Source organism: Musca autumnalis, unplaced genomic scaffold (assembly GCF_047663935.1).
Source record: "Musca autumnalis isolate F117 unplaced genomic scaffold, ASM4766393v1 scaffold_5, whole genome shotgun sequence".
In the NCBI taxonomy this organism is placed as follows: domain Eukaryota; kingdom Metazoa; phylum Arthropoda; class Insecta; order Diptera; family Muscidae; genus Musca; species Musca autumnalis.
Genome location: NW_027412088.1, coordinates 103,856,320 through 103,875,724, shown reverse-complemented (window position 1 = coordinate 103,875,724; position 19,405 = coordinate 103,856,320). Strand labels below are relative to the sequence as shown.

The 19,405-nt window shown below is 39.0% G+C and overlaps 1 protein-coding gene across 9 annotated transcripts in view; it reads left to right on the top strand.

Moving 5' to 3' along the window:
• Positions 1-10,787, top strand: part of Cpr47Ef (Cuticular protein 47Ef) — a 36,735-nt gene extending 25,948 nt beyond the window's left edge. Inside the window, exons 2-5 of one of the 9 annotated variants that reach the window (XM_073989767.1) lie at positions 7,312-8,044; positions 8,103-9,453; positions 9,514-9,605; positions 9,717-10,787. In XM_073989767.1, the coding sequence (XP_073845868.1) occupies positions 7,312-8,044; positions 8,103-9,453; positions 9,514-9,605; positions 9,717-10,333 (2,793 nt within the window). In that variant the 3' untranslated portion in view covers positions 10,334-10,787. Of the gene's footprint in view, positions 1-7,311; positions 8,045-8,102 lie in introns of all 9 variants that reach the window. The other 8 variants (XM_073989765.1, XM_073989762.1, XM_073989763.1 and 5 more) reach the window with 8 other exon arrangements.
• The last annotated feature ends 8,618 nt before the right edge of the window (positions 10,788-19,405 follow it).

Here is a 19,405-nt window from a genome sequence, read left to right as displayed (position 1 = left end):
TTTCCTAAGTATTTCAGCCATGTAAATCTTCTCTGCAACTGGTGTCTTAAGACACGCCGTTTGGGCTCGGCGATAAACAATAGGTCCCATATCAACAAGCTAATATGATTGAGCTATTATTTCAAAAACAAGTAAAAACGGCTTCAAGTTCGGCCGGGCCGAACTTGTTATACCCTCCACCACGAGTGGTATTTAAGTAAAATGAAACAATTAGTTTCCTTTCGTTTATAAAGAAGACTTAATACCAAATTTCAGCAATTTCGGTTAAAAAAATGCTGTTAACCTTCAAAATACCGACATTTGGGTGGCACCGTTCTATGTGGGCTATATCAAAACGTCGATCTATACCGACAAATTTCTGGCGTAAAGCTTCTACACTCAAAGAAGACTAAATGCCAAATTTCCGATATTTCTGTAAAATAATGTGGTTATACCTAAAAAATACCGTAAATCAAGAGGTACGCTTCTATGGGGGATATAGTAGGACGTGGACCTATACTGATAATTCTTTTCTGGAACATTTTATAACCCCATGAAAGACTAAATAACACATTTCAGTCATTTCTTTGGGATATTGACGTCACATCTTTCACAATTACGAAAATCGGCAGGTACCGTTCTATGGGGGCTATATCGAAACGTGGACCTATACCAACGAAATTCAGTCGGAAAGGGTTTTACTTCCAACGTAGACTAAATACCAAATCTCAGCTATTTCGGTGGATTGTTGTGGCCACAACTTTTAAAATACCGAAAATCGGGAGGTACCGTTCTATGGGTGCTATATGAAGGCGTGGACTTACACCGACAAATTTCATATGGAAAGTTTTAAACCTCAAATCAGGACTAATTACCAAATTTCAGTAATTTTTGGAGGAATATTGAGGCCACAACCTTCTAAATACCGGAAATCCGGAGGTACCGTTCCATGCGGGCTATATGAAGGCGTGGACCCATACCAACAAAATTCTGGGGGAAATTTTATATCCCCAACGATGGCTAAGTATCAAATTTTAGCCATTTCGGTGTGATAATGAAGCTAAAACCTTCAAAATACTTAATATCGGGTGGTACCGTTCTATGGGGGCTGTATTAAGGCGTGGACCTGTACCAACAAATTTCTTGGGGAAAGTTTAATACACCCAACGAAGACTAAATACCAAATTTCAGCCACTTCGGATGACTAATGAGGCCACAACCTTCAAAATACCGAAAATCGGGAGGTATGGTTCTATGGGGGCTATATGAAGGCGTGGACCATTTCAATGGATTATTGTGGCCATAACCTTCAAAATACCGAAAATCGTGAGGTACCGTTCTAAGGGGGCTATCTGAAGGCGTGGACCTGTACCGACAAATTTGTGGGGGAAAGTTTCGTACCCCCAAGGAAGATTAACTACCAAAATTCAGCCATTTCGGTGTGATAATGAAGCTAAAACCTTCAAAATACCGAAAACCTGGTGATACCGTTCTATGGGGGCTATATCAAAACGTGGACCGATATCGCCCATTTGCAATACCAAACATCCTAAGAGTAATAGAAACTTCTATACCAAATAACAAAGATCTATCTTAAAAATTGTGAGCTGTATCTTGATTTCAACAGACGGACATGGTTATATCGACTTAGAATTTTTCCCTGATCAAGAATATATATACTTTATATGGTCTCCGATAAATATTTCGAAATGACAAATTTAATTATACCCTCCATAATATGGTGGTGGGTATAAAAATATTCACTTATAAGAGAGCTGTCTTCATTTTATCCCAAAAATATTGTGTGATGCTATATCCCAGGTTCTTGATTGGGCGTATCAAAATAGATGTATATCGATGTAGATTTTCATGGTGGGCACCGAAATCATATGCGGACAAGAGGTGTATACACCCTGCGCAACTTAGCGACTTTTTATAGGTTTTTGGACACTAAGCATGGTTTTGTGGCACATGAAAATCACATGCGGACAAAGTGGTTTTGATAATGGCGCAATATAAACATATTTTAAAATTTCATATAAATTAAAACTGAAACTAAATTTCCTAAGGAGTTATCAGAACAACCTGATTATCTTCCTCAATGGGGTACCTATAATAAAAATGTAAATAAAGCAAAATCTGACCATTTACATGAAAGATCCAAAAATATAGGAAGAAAGTACTCCTACAGATTTTTCCAATATTTCCAACTGTAGAATGTATGTGAAAACTATTTTTTTCAAAAAAAATCTTTTTTTACCAAAATATGTGTTTAGTTTAACATCATAGCTACGATATCAATCTTTATAGTTTTGGTTTCATTAGATTTCTCGTAAAGTTTTCATTCAAAACAATATTTTATGTAATTTTATGACGGGTAAATGGACCTTTATTTTGAGAAAGATGGCGATATATTTAAAAATTTATAAATTTTAGTAAATTCCGCGAATATTTAGAGACATTTAAATAATTTAGTTTTTCTTAAAAGCAGAAAGAAAAGGGCGTTACCTTTTGTCCGCAACAGCCAAAAATATGCTTTCCTGGGGAATTTTGTCTTAATATATGTACCAATCCCTGATGTAGCGCAAAAAGAAAAACTTAAATTTTATTAAAATGGAATGTTAAAAAATTATTCCTTATTATCCCTTACATTCTTGATCAGGTTAAAATTCTGAGTCGATCTAACCATATCCGTCTTTTGCAATCACTCTAGGGTCTAATTGAACTAGAACACTATATTTTTGCACCAGAGTGTATTCTTTCCAAAGGCAGGTCAAGTTCGAATATGAGCTATATCGGTCTACGTTTTGGTATAGGCACCCCATATAACGGTACCGCCCGATTTCAGATATTTCTCCTTTTTTTGCTACAATACTGAACCGGACCGGATAATTTAGCACTTGTAGTACATAGTGGTCAAAAACCGTTTCTATCAAAAATTGTGGACATAGGTCCACGATTTGGAATAGCCTCATTTAACAGTACCATCCGTTTTGGGGTATTTTGGCAGTGTTTCCTACACTTTCAGATTGAATTAGATATGATTTTGCATTTAGAGTTCCTAGTGGTCAAAAAAACTTCTACACTAAAAATTCTGCACATGGGTCCTTGTTTTTCATTAGCACACATATAACCATACCACCCGATTTTGGTATTTGGTTTTAGCTACATTTTCAGACCGAATTAGCTATAATTTGGCACCTTTGGCTCAATGTGGTCAAAAAACTTCATACCAACAATTCGTTCTTGTTTTTGATGGGCCCCCATATAACCATACCACCATACTTCGTGAAGCTTGACGTTTTTAGTTACATTTTCAATTCAGGGTTCGCACCAACGTTTTCAGACCGAATTAACTATAATTTGGGATTTAAGGGTAGAAGTGGTAAAAAAAACAAACAAAAAAAAAACATTGTTCCACAACATCCCATACGGGACAAGGGAGACTTCTCTCATATCAATGAGTGCACCCCGATTCATATTTAGCTCAATGATATGGGACCTACTGTTTATCGCCGAGTCCGAACGGCGTGTCCTAAGACACCACTTGTAGAGAAGTTTTTCAAGGCTGAAATACTCAGGAAATGTCGCCAACATTACTGAGGGGTATTTTGCCACCGTTGAAAAATGTTTGATGTTGCCTGGCCGGAGAATCGAACCCCCGACCTTCTACGTGCAAGGCGGGCGTGCATACTACTACACCAAAAATTGTGGACATAGGTCCAATTTTTGGAATAGCGTCAGTATAGCGGTTTTAGATTTTTGTATGCCATTTGGCATTATGGTTCACAGTGCTTAACAAAACAAAATCGTGAAAACATAATAAAATCTTAAAAATTTGAACTTCGACCACGATTTATTTAAAAAGCCCTCAGGCGATTTTTTTTTGATTTTTCTCATCTATGAACATTGTAGTTTCAGAATCCGCAAAATCTTTCGAGGTGTAAGCATCCTCCATTTAAAGTTGGTTCAGGCGCACCGTGCTTAGTGAAAAGGCCACTATTATTTTCGGTTATTAGTTTTATTTATTAAAAAGATACAAATTTGGTAACTTCAAAAAAATAATATTAGCCGAATGTTGCGTGAAGCGAAAGCACGAGGAATAGCTCCACACAAAACTCTAATATCCCTCGGGTGACCTACTTAAATGACTGGTGGGTGGTCTCGATAACTATAACGAGTAAGAACGGCGTTAAGTTCGGCCGGGCCGAACTTTTTATACACTCCACCAGGAACTGTATTGAAGTGAATAAGAACAACTAGTTTCCTTTCGTTTATAAAAGTACTAAGCCCATCCTCTTATTGCAGGTGTAGTATATCCCAACTGATAAAACTCCCTTCAAAAGAGCTCAATATTTACAATTTTCCGAATTGAGCTTTGGGACCTCCTGGCAACACAAAATATTAAATTACAGCAATCTCTTTTCGAACATATCACAAAAAAAACTCGAAATACTCGTATATAAAACTGGGCTAGACTTAAACCTGGATATATGTATATTGTTAATTTGTTGCGAGTAAGTTTTCCATCTTCTGTGAACACAAAGACCCAATTAACGACCAATTCGGTAAAAAGTGACTAAAATCTTCAAAAAAGCTTATATGAGGGCTATACCAAAATGTAAACCTAAACTGTCTAATTTTTCAAGGGATGTTTTGCACCTGTATAAATGTCTTCTACCTTTAGCGAACACTAAATACCAATTTTCAGTTATTCCCGTTCGATATGTGGAAAATTTTTTCAAAAGACCGAAAATCGGAGGGAACCGTTCTATGGGGGCTATATGAAGACATGGGCCTCCAACGAAGACTAAATACCAAATTTATACCATTTCAGTGGGATAATAATGGAGGGGCTATATTCAGATGTGGAGCAATAGCGAACAAATTTATTTGGAAAATTGTATATCCCCAACGAAGATATTGAGAAAAAAAACTTCAAAATACATAACCGAAAATCGGGAGGTACCGTTCTGTGGGAGAATAAGATAAGGATAAGAAGATAAGGACCTATACCGACAAGTTTTAGGTGGAAAATTTTATACACAACGACGACCAACTACAAAATTTCAGCCATTTTTGTGTTATTATGGGGCTAAAACCTTTAAAATACCGAAAATTGGGGGGTACCGTCCTATGACAGCTATATGAAGACGTGTACCTATACGGACAAATTTCTGATGGAAAGTTTTACATCTCTAACAAATACTAAATGCAAATGTTCAGATATTTCCGTGTTATAATAAGGATAACATCTTCAAAATATCGAAAATCCGAAAGTACCGTTCTATGGGGGCCGTATGAAGACGTGGACCTATACCGACAAATTTCAGGTGGAGAGTTTTGTACCTCTAACGAATTTCAGTCGTTTCGGTGGGATATAGAGGTCACAACCTTCAAAATATCGAAAATCCGGAGGTACAGTTCTATGGGGCCTATATGAAGGCGTGGACCTATATCGACAAATTTCAAGTGGAACGTATTTTACCCCCAACGAAGACTATATACCAAATTTTATCCATTTGGGGTGATAATGAGGCTAAATCCTTAAAAATACCGTAAATTGGGAGGTACCGTTCTATGGGGGCTATATCAAAACGTGGAACGATATAGCACATTTGCACCAAACATCCTAGGAGTAATAGAAACTTCTATACCAAATTGCAAAGCTCTATCTTAAAAATTGCGAGCTGTATCTTGTTTTCAACAGGCGGATTGCAACTCATTCTGATACATCCCTCGCAATAGTTCAGAAATTTTCTCTGAAGTGCAGTGTAAGGGATTTGTAGGGTTTCGTTGTACTATTGTTAATAATAATATGAATCCATAATTACTCGTATTATGGAGTACAAAAAATCTACGGTGACCAACAAAAATGATTGGTGGGCAAGATTACTGTAAATAGGAGTAACTCCCTAATATGAATTCTTTCAAGTACCTCCTTTACAAAGGTCCATCATTATTGCTCTTAATCCAATTTAAGGCCTCTACTCGGGTCGAGTTGAAATTTTATTAGCGTATTGTACTTGTGATCCTGAGCACAATAGTATAATTTTTTCTAGAGGATTGGATCCCGAAATGCTAAAATATTTGGGACCACTCCTTAATACATCCCGGACAATAGGACAGTTTAGTCTACATTTTTACTCAGGTAGTCTTTGTGGTATCTATTACAACGCTATAAGAAGAATAACACTTGCCTGCATAATGGCCCGAGTGTTTCAAAAACCTCGTCAAAGTGTACGATGAATGAAAGATTATGGATTTTATTAGTGTAGACTTTGTTGTTTGGAGATCTTAGTGGATTACATTTATGCTACCTACTTTGTTTGGAAGGCATATATTTGAAAGATTGAAACCGTAGGAGGCTTTTGTGTATAAGAGACACCAAACAGGACCGTTACAGGATTTTTTAAAAAAGGTATCAAGGAGGGAAATTACGAATAAAACTACCGAAACTGAGATACACATGTATGTGCGTTCAATGATGTGCGATATCTTGCAAATGGGATCGTTAAAATTCAGCTAAATACGTTTAAAAATGATAACTATGTATGTAAAGTCTGTGTGTAACATAATGCAATGCCACCATATGATAAGATATGTATGCATTTTTTCACACGTTCTACGACTGTGAAAACAGTCCTGGTTGAATGCGAGTATGTGTTAAAAGAACTTTGCACGACAAATTTGCAATTAAACGTATTCATGTTTCAATTAAGAGCATCATATTGAAGTACCCTCTAAACAAAAATAATCCCAAACCACAAGAACATAAATATTATTAAATATGTTTGAAGAATCTAAATTATTGCAATAAATATTTTCTAAAACACACTGCCCACATCACTTCTGTCCATTCGTTTTCATTGTCGGCATATCGAATTCAATGATATTTTGGAAACGATAATGTTCCATAATTGCTTTATGAATATTTTTCGAATAAACTTTTATTAACATCGCACTCATCAGTTTACAACTCGTCTTCTGAATCGACAGCATTGTCTTGGGTTGGTGGCATTTGCAAGAAGACAGTCAAATAGTCAAGCGACAGATGTTTAGCGTAACAATTGACTTTCAATGTCTGTGAATGTTTTTTTCTTGTGTTCCTTTGAGATGGTTATCTGCGTACAAAACATAGTCGCAATAAACAACCATGCTATGATAGGCAAAACGAAGACATTTCCCAAGAATTGTAAATGGCGGATAAACATGAAACCTCTGGGCTACTCGTAAAAATAAATTAACTTTTATTGTATATCAAAATTACAGATCTCCTTCAGAGATTTAGATATGAAAATTAATCGTTATCGTTTTGTTTTCTCATTGCAGCCATTCCTGTTGACATTGCTGACGTTGGCTCAGGGTGCCCGCTTAGATAATCGTTACTTGCCGCCTCCGCCAAATGCTGCTACCGCCGGTGGTGGTCCTGGTTTGCAAGGTCCAGGAGGTGGTGGAGGTGGACCTGGAGGTCGTCCAGGTGGTTTTGGTGGTGGTGCCGGTGGTGGTGGAGGAGGAGGTTTCGGTGGCGGAGGTGGTGGAGGCGGCAACAATGGACTTGGAGGTTTCTCTGGTGCTGGTGGTCCAGGTCGGCCATTTGGGCCTACTAGTGGTGGCGGTGGTCCTGCACCAAGACCCAGTGCACCTTCCGGACCTTCTGCTCCAGCAGGCCCCGTTATTCCAATTTTATCTTTCGTTAATGAAAATGATGGCGATGGAAACTACCGCTTCAGCTATGAGACTGGTAATGGTATAAAAGCCGAAGAAGAAGGTACGGTTAAAAACAAAGGCTCCGATAATGAAATTCCCTCTGTGATGGGTACTTATTCATACACCGCTCCTGATGGCCAAGTAATTGAAGTTGCTTATACAGCTGATGAAAATGGTTTCCAACCATCGGGAGACTTACTGCCAACTCCTCCTCCAATACCTGAAGCGATAGCAAAGGCTTTAGCTGCCCAAGGAATACAACCGGCTCCTGGTGGTGGTTACATTGGTGGAACTGGTAGTGGTGGTGGCACTGGAGCAGGCGGAGGTGGTGGACGTGGTGGTGGCGGCGCTGGAAGTAAGTAGAATTAATTTTTATATGATGCAGTGTTTGTTAACGAAATGATTTGTTAAAGGTTTTGGTGGAGCCGGTGGTGGCGCAGGAGCTGGCGGATATGGTGGTGGTGCTGGAGCAGGTGGTGGTGCTGGAAGAGGCGGTGGAGCGGGTGCTGGTGGCGCCGGTGGTTATGGTGGAGGAACTGGTGCCGGAGGAGGAACTGGTGCAGGTGGAGGTTATGGTGGTGGTGCCGGAGCAGGTGGTGCTGGTGGATTTGGTGGTGGTGCGGGAGGCGCTGGAGGTAGAGGAGGCGGCGCTGGTGCTGGAGGAGGTGCTGGTAGAGGTGGAGGATCTGGTGGTGCCGGTGGATTCGGAGGTGGTGCTGGCGGCGCCGGTGGTTTTGGTGGTGGTGCTGGAGCAGGCGGCAGAGGTGGAGGATCCGGTGCAGGTGGTGGAGCAGGAGCTGGCGGAGGCGCCGGTAGAGGAGGTGGTGCTGGTGCAGGTGGTGGCTATGGAGGAGGTGCAGGAGCTGGTGGCGGTGCTGGTGGAGGTAGAGGAGGTGGTGCTGGCGCCGGAGGTGGTTATGGTGGTGGCGCAGGAGCCGGCGGTGGTGCTGGAGGAGGTGGTGGTAGAGGAGGTGGAGGTGGTGCTGGCGCTTTTGGTGGTGGAGGAGCTGGTGGTGCCGGTGCAGGTGGTTACGGTGGCGGTGCAGGTGGTAGAGGAGGTGGTGCTGGTGCAGGAGGTGGATTTGGTGGTGGTGCTGGTGCAGGTGGTGCTGGCGGTTTTGGGGGTGGTGCTGGAGGTGCCGGCGGTAGAGGAGGTGGAGCCGGCGGTGCAGGCGGATTTGGTGGCGGCGCTGGTAAAGGTGGTGCTGCTGGCGCCGGAGGATATGGCGGAGGAACTGGAGCAGGTGGTGCTGGAGGTTTTGGCGGTGGTGCTGGAGGTGCCGGCGGTAGAGGAGGTGGAGCCGGCGGTGCAGGCGGATTTGGTGGCGGCGCTGGTGCTGGTGGTAAAGGAGGTGGTGCTGGCGCCGGAGGATCTGGTGGTGGAGCTGGAAGTGGCGGAGGTTTTGGCGCCGGTGGTGGCGGTGGAGCTGGAGGTGGATTTGGCGGCGGCGCTGGTAAAGGTGGTGGTGCTGGCGCCGGAGGATACGGCGGAGGAGCTGGAGCAGGTGGTGCTGGTGGTTTTGGCGGTGGTGCTGGAGGTGCCGGCGGTAGAGGAGGTGGAGCCGGCGGTGCAGGCGGATTCGGTGGCGGCGCTGGTGCTGGTGGTAAAGGAGGTGGTGCTGGCGCCGGAGGATACGGTGGTGGAGCTGGAAGTGGCGGAGGTTTTGGCGCCGGTGGTGGCGGTGGAGCTGGAGGTGGATTTGGCGGCGGCGCTGGTAAAGGTGGTGGTGCTGGCGCCGGAGGATACGGCGGAGGAGCTGGAGCAGGTGGTGCTAGCGGTTTTGGCGGTGGTGCTGGAGGTGCCGGCGGTAGAGGAGGTGGAGCCGGCGGCGCAGGCGGATTTGGTGGCGGCGCTGGTGCTGGTGGTAAAGGAGGTGGTGCTGGCGCCGGAGGATATGGTGGAGGAGCTGGAGCAGGTGGTGCTGGCGGTGGTGCCGGTGGTAGAGGAGGTGGAGCCGGCGGTGCAGGCGGATTTGGTGGCGGCGCTGGTGGTAAAGGAGGTGGTGCTGGCGGAGGAGCTGGAGCAGGTGGTGCTGGCGGTTTTGGCGGTGGTGCTGGAGCTGCCGGTGGTTTTGGCGGTGGTGCTGGAGGTGCCGGCGGTAGAGGAGGTGGAGCCGGCGGCGCAGGCGGATTTGGTGGCGGCGCTGGTGCTGGTGGTAAAGGAGGTGGTGCTGGCGCCGGAGGATATGGTGGAGGAGCCGGAGCAGGTGGTGGTGCTGGCGGTTTTGGCGGTGGTGCCGGCGGTAGAGGAAGTGGAGCCGGCGGTGCGGGCGGATTTGGTGGCGGCGCTGGTGCTGGTGGTAAAGGAGGTGGTGCTGGCGCCGGAGGATATGGCGGAGGAGCTGGAGCAGGTGGTGCTGGCGGTTTTGGCGGTGGTGCTGGAGGTGCCGGCGGTAGAGGAGGTGGAGCCGGCGGTGCAGGCGGATTTGGTGGCGGCGCTGGTGCTGGTGGTAAAGGAGGTGGTGCTGGCGCCGGAGGATACGGAGCAGGTGGTGCTGGCGGTTTTGGTGGCAGTGGAGCTGGAGGTGGTAAAGGTGGTGCCGGAGGTTTTGGTGGTACCGGTGGTTCTGGGCCAGCACCTGGCCTACCTGGCCGTGGCCATCCAAGTGGAGATTTTAATCCTCAAACTGGTTACAACTATTAAATCTCATTCACTCATTACGCCTCAGTACTCAATGCAACGATATCTGCCACAAATACTCGTAGCATCTAAGCCTATACTAATGTCTATACTTCATTTTACCTGACACTATAAAATTATCTCTTCATACCTCCTATACAATCAAGCGTTTACTCTTTAACTAGTTTAAGTAACTTCATTTACATAAATCTTCAGCCTATTTTCCTTTTAAGCGTTTTTTTTTTTTAATTTGTTTAATGTGAACTTTAGTGAAATAAGTTGTCGTTGTTAAAATCAATTGTTTTTCATTTGTTTATCGTGAGAAAGAATATGGCTAGTGAGCGATTTCAAAATTTTATTAAGGTGAGATTTCGTTAAATTTTCGAAAGCACAGAAGCAGCATTTGCCAAATTTTATGTAAATATAATTAAGTTCAAATGTAAAACAAATGCAAATAAATAAAAAATATTTAACAATATTCCTTGTAATAATATTGTAAAGTTGTTCAGATTTCCATAATCACACAACAGGTAAGGCAAAGATGATGAAAGATGATGTAGGTAAAATTTGGAAATGAATAATATCTACATACATATATATTCATATTTTGATATAATGTTATGGCAGATTATTTTTCCATATCGACGCCTCCAAACAATAGTATGCTAAGTCGACTTAGCATGTTTTCAAGTTCTTTGCATTTTTATACTTAACGTCCTTTAACTTAAATTCTGTCAAATTTTGGTAATGATCGGACAATCCGAACAGAAGTTATAAACAAATATTGACTTAGCAAAGTACCGAAGTTCAAAAAAATTTCCAAACTTTGAGAGCTTCTCCTGCAAAACTCACTTTTTAGACTTAGCATACTATTATTTGGAGGTGTCGATATATAAACAAATATTTTACTGGAACCCTTATTTGTTCGGCGTTCATGTAGCTATGTCATTGAAGTTGAAATATATTGAAATTTCATAGTTATACCCCCTATGTGGGATGAATTTTCATTGGGAATTGCCCATTACATTGCTGGCTGCTACATACACTTACATCAGTATTTCAGCTCCGGTATTTTTGAGGGTTCGTAGTCGCCATGATTTGGAATTGATTCCAAATTTGTTCGCACTTACTTCTCCGCCTCCGATACCCAAAGAGTTTATTTTTTAAATTCTAATATTTCAAAAATTGTTTAATTGATTTTAGCACTAAATGAAATATCTACGATATGTCAGCAACTTGTTGCTATTGCAATTAGAGTATTTCTGGCAAAAAGCGGGCTTAGATACTGGGTTGTATTTCTTTAGTTTTTTTTCTAAACCTGTTCTACGAACAAAATTTTCGTTTTTATACCCTCCATCATATTATGGAGGGCAAATTATGTTTGTATCCGTTTGTAATGTATTAAAATAATCGTTCGCGACCCTATAAAGTACATATGTATGTATATATGTATATTCTTGATCAGGATACAATTCTATGTCGATCCACGCATGCCCGATTTGGTATAGCACCCATAGAAAGGTACCTCCCGATTTTCGGTATTTTTAAGATTTTAGCTAAATTTTTAAACCGAACTACCGGTAACTTGACATTTAGGGTAAGCAGTGATCGCAAAAAATATACACCAGAAATTATAGATATAGGTCCATGGTTTGGTATAGCATCCATACAACGGTACCTCCCAATTTTCAGTATTTTAGCTATATTTTTGGTGCGAACTACCTGTAATTTGAAATTTGAGGTTAGAACTGGTCACAAAACATATGCCCCAAAAATTGTCAAAATATTGTCAACCGAAATGGCTGAATTTTGAATGAAATGTTGTGTAGCCATTTGTATTAGACCTACGACCATAGTATTTTTCAGGTTTTCGCCACATTTTCTAAGTGAATTAGCTTTAATCCCACAATTCAGTAGTACGATTCTCCAACCCATTTTTTGAGTTACCGACAAAAATCGGTAAAATTAAAACGCAAACTTATGAATGAAAAGTTCAAATAAAAGTTGACAACACTATTGCTATCGGTAGAACTTTACGACTGCTTTTTATTTTACTACTTTTTATTTTAGTACCGAAATTATAAGCATTTTAATTTTACCGGCATTTGACGGTAACTGAAAAAATGAGTTAGAGAATCGCCCTACAGGTCAGAAAACTACATAAAAATTGTTTGACATAAATCAAAATACGGGTAGGTCCCGATATTGGCTATTTTTGAGAATTTTATCTTATTTTTATACCCTCAGCATTTATGCTAACAAGGGTATATCGACAAAAATTTCTAAAATCGTCTTTTCCATTTCAAAAAAATCAAAAAAAAATTTTGATACTACATCTATGATTTTTGGTACATAGATTAAGAAAAAAATCGTCATTCCAAATCTGTTTTCGTTACCAACTTTGATTGTTGCGCGCAAAAGATATGACCGTTTTAATTATGCTAATTAGAAAAAATTCTAAGAAAATCGCGGCTTAATATAGTAAGCTGTTATATCGAATTGTCGTTAACTGAATTCGCACCCTTTGAGAATATGCAAAAAAAAATTCAAAATGTTTCAATGGATTCGCGAAAAATTAAATTTGTTAAATAATTTCACGTATTTACAAACATATTATTGAAACAATAGCGCTTATACTTACAAACAAATTTATAAAAAATTATAGCAGCATCCGGACATTGTGAGGAATAAAATGAAACCTAAGTCGTGAAGTTTGGAGCTATAGTATTCGTTTTATTTGCAAAAATACAATGAAAATGTGACGAAAAAAATAAAAATTATGTTATTCTAATTTTATTTTTTTTATGGTTTTATAGGAAATGTTGAAGAAAAACTGATTGAGTTCTTCGTCATTTTCGTCCAAATTTCACGCAATAATGAAGATATTCCGTTGCAACAACTTTTTCACTTATAGGTTTCCTATTGGCGAATATTTTTAGAACATTATATTAAATCTCAAGGAATTCCAATTGTGGCATAACCTTAAAATAATGTTATATTGAATATTACAACATTTGAAACGCATAGAAACCGCGTAATAGTGGAAATCACAAGATGCGCATCCGATTTTCCAAAATAGCGAATAAGAGGGATTATTTGATATACACTTTGTGAAACTCCATTTGACGACCACGATGTAGCATCAGTTGCATGTTAGGGTGCAAAAAACAGTAAAATGCCCATAATTTCCACGAAGTACATTTGCATTTTATGCGCATCCGATTTCAATGAACACCATTAAAAAATACATCATCCTATGTCATTTCAATGCGATCCATCAAGAACCGTGGATGTAGCATCGCACTCAGTTTTTAGAAAAAATTTATTATATCTCCCGATTCGCGAACGTTTTTCAATATCTGTTTTCGCACATTTTAAATATGCGTTTCGCTCTATTTATCTAAGTAGGAATAACACATCTAAAACGCGTCTAAATACGCGATATTTTCAAAAATATTTTTTGCATATTTTCGAAATTTGAGGGGTTTTTAAAAAAAATTACGCACAAAAATTTCGACTTTAAGCTGAGATTGTTGTGAACCTTTGAAGGCTACACGCCCGAGTTATACATCAAAAAATACGTAATCGCGAGTACTACAATCTCATAATCAGTTTTTAAACGAGTACAGGTGCGCGTTCCGATTAGAGCAAAAATTCAAAAAACCAAATTTTTCAGTCTTCAAAATGTCAGCATCCGTTTGAGATTGATGCGGTGGTTATATTAAAAAATCATACATTAGAAACTTCATCTCTGAAGTGTATTCTTTAACTTCTTCTTTGAACATTATACTCTACATTGTATTGTAAAGCCACTAATTGAAAATTGACTTAAAAAAACTCGTTTCCTTCAACGATTTTTTCCTCTTTTTTTACATTAATATGACCACAGCTTCCACTCAAATTATAATTTTAAGAAATCCATCGGTGAATCGTGCTAAAACAGTTTATTTTACCTAAATGCGTTCAAAAGTTATGGTATATTAAAACAATTCGCGAGTTACAATACCCCATACCTCAGTTTCAACATAAGTAAATTTTCTACAAAAAGGCCGATATACACTCATACTGGCAAAATGTGCCTCATCGAAATAATTGTTTTAGACCCCAAGTATGTTTGGACGAAATCCTTTTCAGACAATTTGGAGTTGATTTAACAATGTCCGCCCGTCTATTTGACTGGTTGATGCGTACGGTAACTCTCGAACGGATTCGGTCCAAAATTTGGAATTCGTAATATTTTGTCCAAGCTTAGTTTAAATTCGAAGTTGGGTTACATCGGTCCACTCCTTCCGGTACCTCCCCCACAAAAGTTCGAAAATGTTCAGAAAATTTGTGCGCACGATAACTCTTGAAGGGAATAACCGGTTTGATCTATACTTTGCACATCGTGAAATTTCTACCAAACTTAGATGAGGTTCCAATATGAACCCAATTGGTCCACAACTTCGGGTACCTCCCACACAAAATTTTGGAAAAGTTCAAGTTCGAATCACAGCAATTTTTTTCTGTAACAAATTGTATTCACGACTGTACACGTTTCATCAGGGGCAAGTCCATTCTTCCTGGAAAAATAGCCTGAAAGTTGCAAAAAACCGTATGACACCATGTGTAGTGGTTGGAGCGCAAGATAGCTATCGAACGGTTCTACGATTCGGTCCAAAATTTGGCCTTCTTAATAGTTTTTCCAAACTTAGTTTATGTTTGAAGATAAGCGATATTGTTCCACTCCTTCAGGTTACCTCCCCCAAAAAAGTTTGAAAAAGTTCGGAAAATTTGTGCGCACGTTATCTCTTGAAGGGAGTGACCGATGTGGTCCATACCTTACATTTCGTAATATATCTACTAGATATATATCAAGTTCGAATATGGACTATATTTGTCCACTCGTTTGGGTACCTCCCACACAAAATTTCGGACAAGTCTACTTTAAGACCTGCTATCGAATCACTTTGATTTTTGTTTAAGCAACTTGGATTCGCTGCCTCAATTAACACGGTAAAAGTTTTGTCAAGGGCAAGTACATACTTCTTGAGAAAACAGCGCGAAAGGTGAAAACCCCCCTATCGCACCATATGTAGTGGCTGAAGAGCACGCTAACTCTCGAACTGATCAATCGATTTATTCAAAAATTTGGCTTTCGTCATATTTTGTGTAAACTTAGTTTCAGTTCGAACTTCCCCCCAATATTTAAAAAAATGTCACTAAAATGGTATACACGATATCCCTTGAACGGGGAAACTTATTTGGTCCAAACACCTAATATTTTGTCCAAATTTAGCTTAACTTCTACAATGGCTCATATCGGTCCTCTCCTTAGGGAAACTCCCACACAAAATTTCAATATTTTTTGTCTAAGTGCAGTTTAGGGTCTGTTCGAGGATCCTTTGAAAATGTATACCGATTAAAAGCGATACTTTTTTCCGTGGACAAGTCCATGCTTCCTGACATACTGGTCCAAAAGTTATACGATGACTGAAATGACTAGTGGGTGCGATATCTACCGAAAAGATATGACTCCCAAAATAAGATCCACTTCCATAATGGATTTTTTCGGTCCGTTCCTGCAAGCTCCTCCACCGCAACACTTTTGAACTTCAATCCTAATCCACATTTTTGTCGACAAATTCAAATGTCCAAGAAGGGACAACAAAATTCTGAAAATACACTAAATACATTCGATCTATCCGTAGATGACAGTTTCAATTCACATATGCTGAGGCTTTGCCGACATACTAAAATAGCAATAATTCTACATTAAAAGGTCAGAAAATGTATCTAAGAAAAATTGGCGCCATATTTTCACATTTTGGATTACCCCATATCACCTCACGTTTTTACCCTTAATTTAATAATAAAAGTTCTGGCAGTTCAACAACTTATCCACAAAAATGTTAGACTTACATAGGTCCACATTTTGGTATACTCGTAATATCCATATCGCTCATTTACTCAAAGAGTGACACATCTCAAAAAATCGAGTTTGGAGAAAAACGAGTTATAAGTTGGCGATTGAAATTTGACTTCCCAACTTAAAAAGATGATTGCACAAAAACTAAAATAGCTACTTGGACCATAGCTAGCAAACAGCTAGACAGATATCAGTGTTAAATTTCTGTGCAAGATCAGCATGATTCGAAGTGTTTTAGTGCTTCATAATCTCAAAAAACTTGTGTGTTGAATTATGCGAAACTCGTTGTAAATGAGCTGTAACTCGTCAAGTTTTGAAGATATCAGCACGAAAATTTGACACAAGGTAAAGTAGAAGTCGTAGAAAAAATAGAAATTGCTAACTAAGAAAACGCATTTTTTGAGTTATGTCACTCTTTGAGTAAATGAGCGATATAACGATTGCGCCCGAAGGAAATTGCCATAATTTCGTATTGCAGGTTCTCAGATTGGAATGTACAACAAATGGAATGACTGTAACGTGGTATTTCGGATTCTGAATGCATAGAAAAGAAAACGAAAGGAAAATGAAAAAAGTCTCCCTTGTCCCTTCGGGGATGTTGTGGAAACATATGTATGTATGTACGTATGTTTGGCTCAAAAATTTGAGTTTGAAGGTGGTCTAAGAGAAGAAGAAGCCTATTAATTTTGGTCATGGTCGGAATGGGCCAAAAACTTATGTGGAAAAAGTCAGCGTTTTATTCTCGTGCGAATATCTAGGATTATTCCATTGGGAAGAAGAAAATATCACATTTACAATGATGCAAAGAAGTTTGACATAGGTGATCAAACAACGAAGATATGATAATAGTCGGTAATCCCATTTTTTATACCCTACACCACATTGCGATAAGCGGTATTATGTCTTTGTGCATTTGTATGTAAACTTTGTATATCCCCAAATGAAACTATGGGTCTAGTTCCTTTTGAGGATGTAAATAGAATCACTTTCTGAGTCGATTTATGCATATCCGTACGTCTGTCCATGTATTTTTGTGATGAAAGTACTAGTCGCATTTATTGTCCGATTCAGCAGAAGGATAATTTTTTAGTCATAGGAAAAACGCTATTGTTTTTGGTGAAACTCGGTTGAGATTTGGATATAACTTCCATATATAATTTCGCCCGGTTTGAGGAATTTGGTGCACCAAACACGCAAATTCCGTCAAATATTGTTGGAATTTGGACAATGTAGCCGAATTTGGACTAGAAATAAGTGTGCCAAATTATACTGAAATCGGATAAGATTTAGATATACATAGCTCTCATATATACATGTATACATATACACATGTATATCATTTTTCACTTACATGAAATCAGCTGAAAATGTAAGTGAACAAGTAAAAAAGTATCAGTCGGCTTTGCCGATTCTCAGCCTATGTGAATTTAAACTTTCATCTACGGACAGATCGAATGTATTTAGGGTCTTTTGGACATTCGAAATTGCCGACAAAAATGTGGATTAGGATTAAAGTTCAAAAGTGTTGCGTAGGAGGTACTTACAGGAATGGACCGACTTGGTCTATTATGGAAGTGGGAGTCATATCTTTTCGATACATATCGCGCCCACTAGTCATTTCAGTGGATTATCGTAAACCAAAAGTAAAATCACGTTTTAGGGTTAATGTTGTACTTTATCTGAGTTTATTATTTTTGTGCCACAAATCTTCATTCTAGATAGAAGACGTCAAAGACAAAAATATTCTCCATCAAATTTCAATATAAGTCGCCGAATAAAAGAAATATGTATTTACAACATATATCAAGAAAATATATACATACATCAAGTTTGCAACAAAACACCCAAATATTTTTTTTTTTTTTAATAAATTTGTTTTGTCCTTTTTTCAAGTTGATGCATGAAAGTGACATGAAATTTAGTTTTAGACTAAAGGTGTTAAAAGAAGAAATATTCTACACAAAATTTCATTATAAGGCCCGGAACAAAGAAGATATCTAAGTAAAATACTTTTTTAAGAAAATGACTTTACAAAATTAGATATTATAGGTAGAAATTATTTGTTACACTTTTAGACTCTTAGTTAAAATTTATTCCATACTGAGTCAAAATTTCCTAAAATACTTCACTTTTTGGGGAAATGTTCCAAATCAAATTTTATTATGAGTCTGTGAACAAAAGAAAATTGTAGCTATAATATTTAACATCTCGAGAAGCTTTCGCTTTTTATATATGATTTAGGACCATATTCTACCTTTTTTATTCACATTTTCGTTATCTGCGGTCACAAAATATATTTTATTGATGTTTCTTTATAATAAATTCTTTCAGAATATTATGTGTGCTCGATCCAAACTGTTTTTGAAATATCTATGGTGAATATATATATATATAGGGAAAATATTGATAACCCAGGTCGGACTTTGAAAAATTACGTATTTTAGTACTATAAACTAAAATAACGTAATCAGAATAAGTCATAGATTTCTGATATTGTATGTGAAAATGCGGGGATAGTCTACGGCTATTGTCCAGTGAATATATATTTGACATACGAGTCCTAAGTGATGGCAGATACTCCTGCTCTGTTAAAATTGACTGAATTAACCCTTGAAATCGAAGTAACTAGCCATATCCTAACTAAATTTGTTATGATCACACTGCTCAACACGATTTTTGTTTCAACCGAAGTTGCGGTTGTTTCTAGATGAAATCGGCGAGATATTTTCAAATCCGGTCCCGGTTTTTGTCCATCAGCTCTTGTTTTTGAGATATAGCTCAAAATCGGTTTTTACGAGTTTAACCCAGACTTTTGTTATTTTCGGATACAAACAAATATTTTTTTGGGTTTCTCGACATTAATCTATTAAGGAGATGTTGTACGCTCGATACAAATCATTTTTGAAATAGTTATGGTGAGTATATATCAAAAAATATAGAAAATATACGACGGACCTTGTAAAAATTGAATATTTTGAGTATTTTAAGCTGTAATTACGTCATCGGGGAAGTCATAGGATCTTCATATGACAATGCGGATATGCTTAGGGTGTCTACTATATAGTCCAGTATTCAAGTATATAATATAAAGTTCATAGCGCCCATGATTCGGCCATAACCTAAAAATCGCCATGAAGACTGCTAAAGGGAAATCATTTACCAGTGATATCATTACCACATAAGCCATT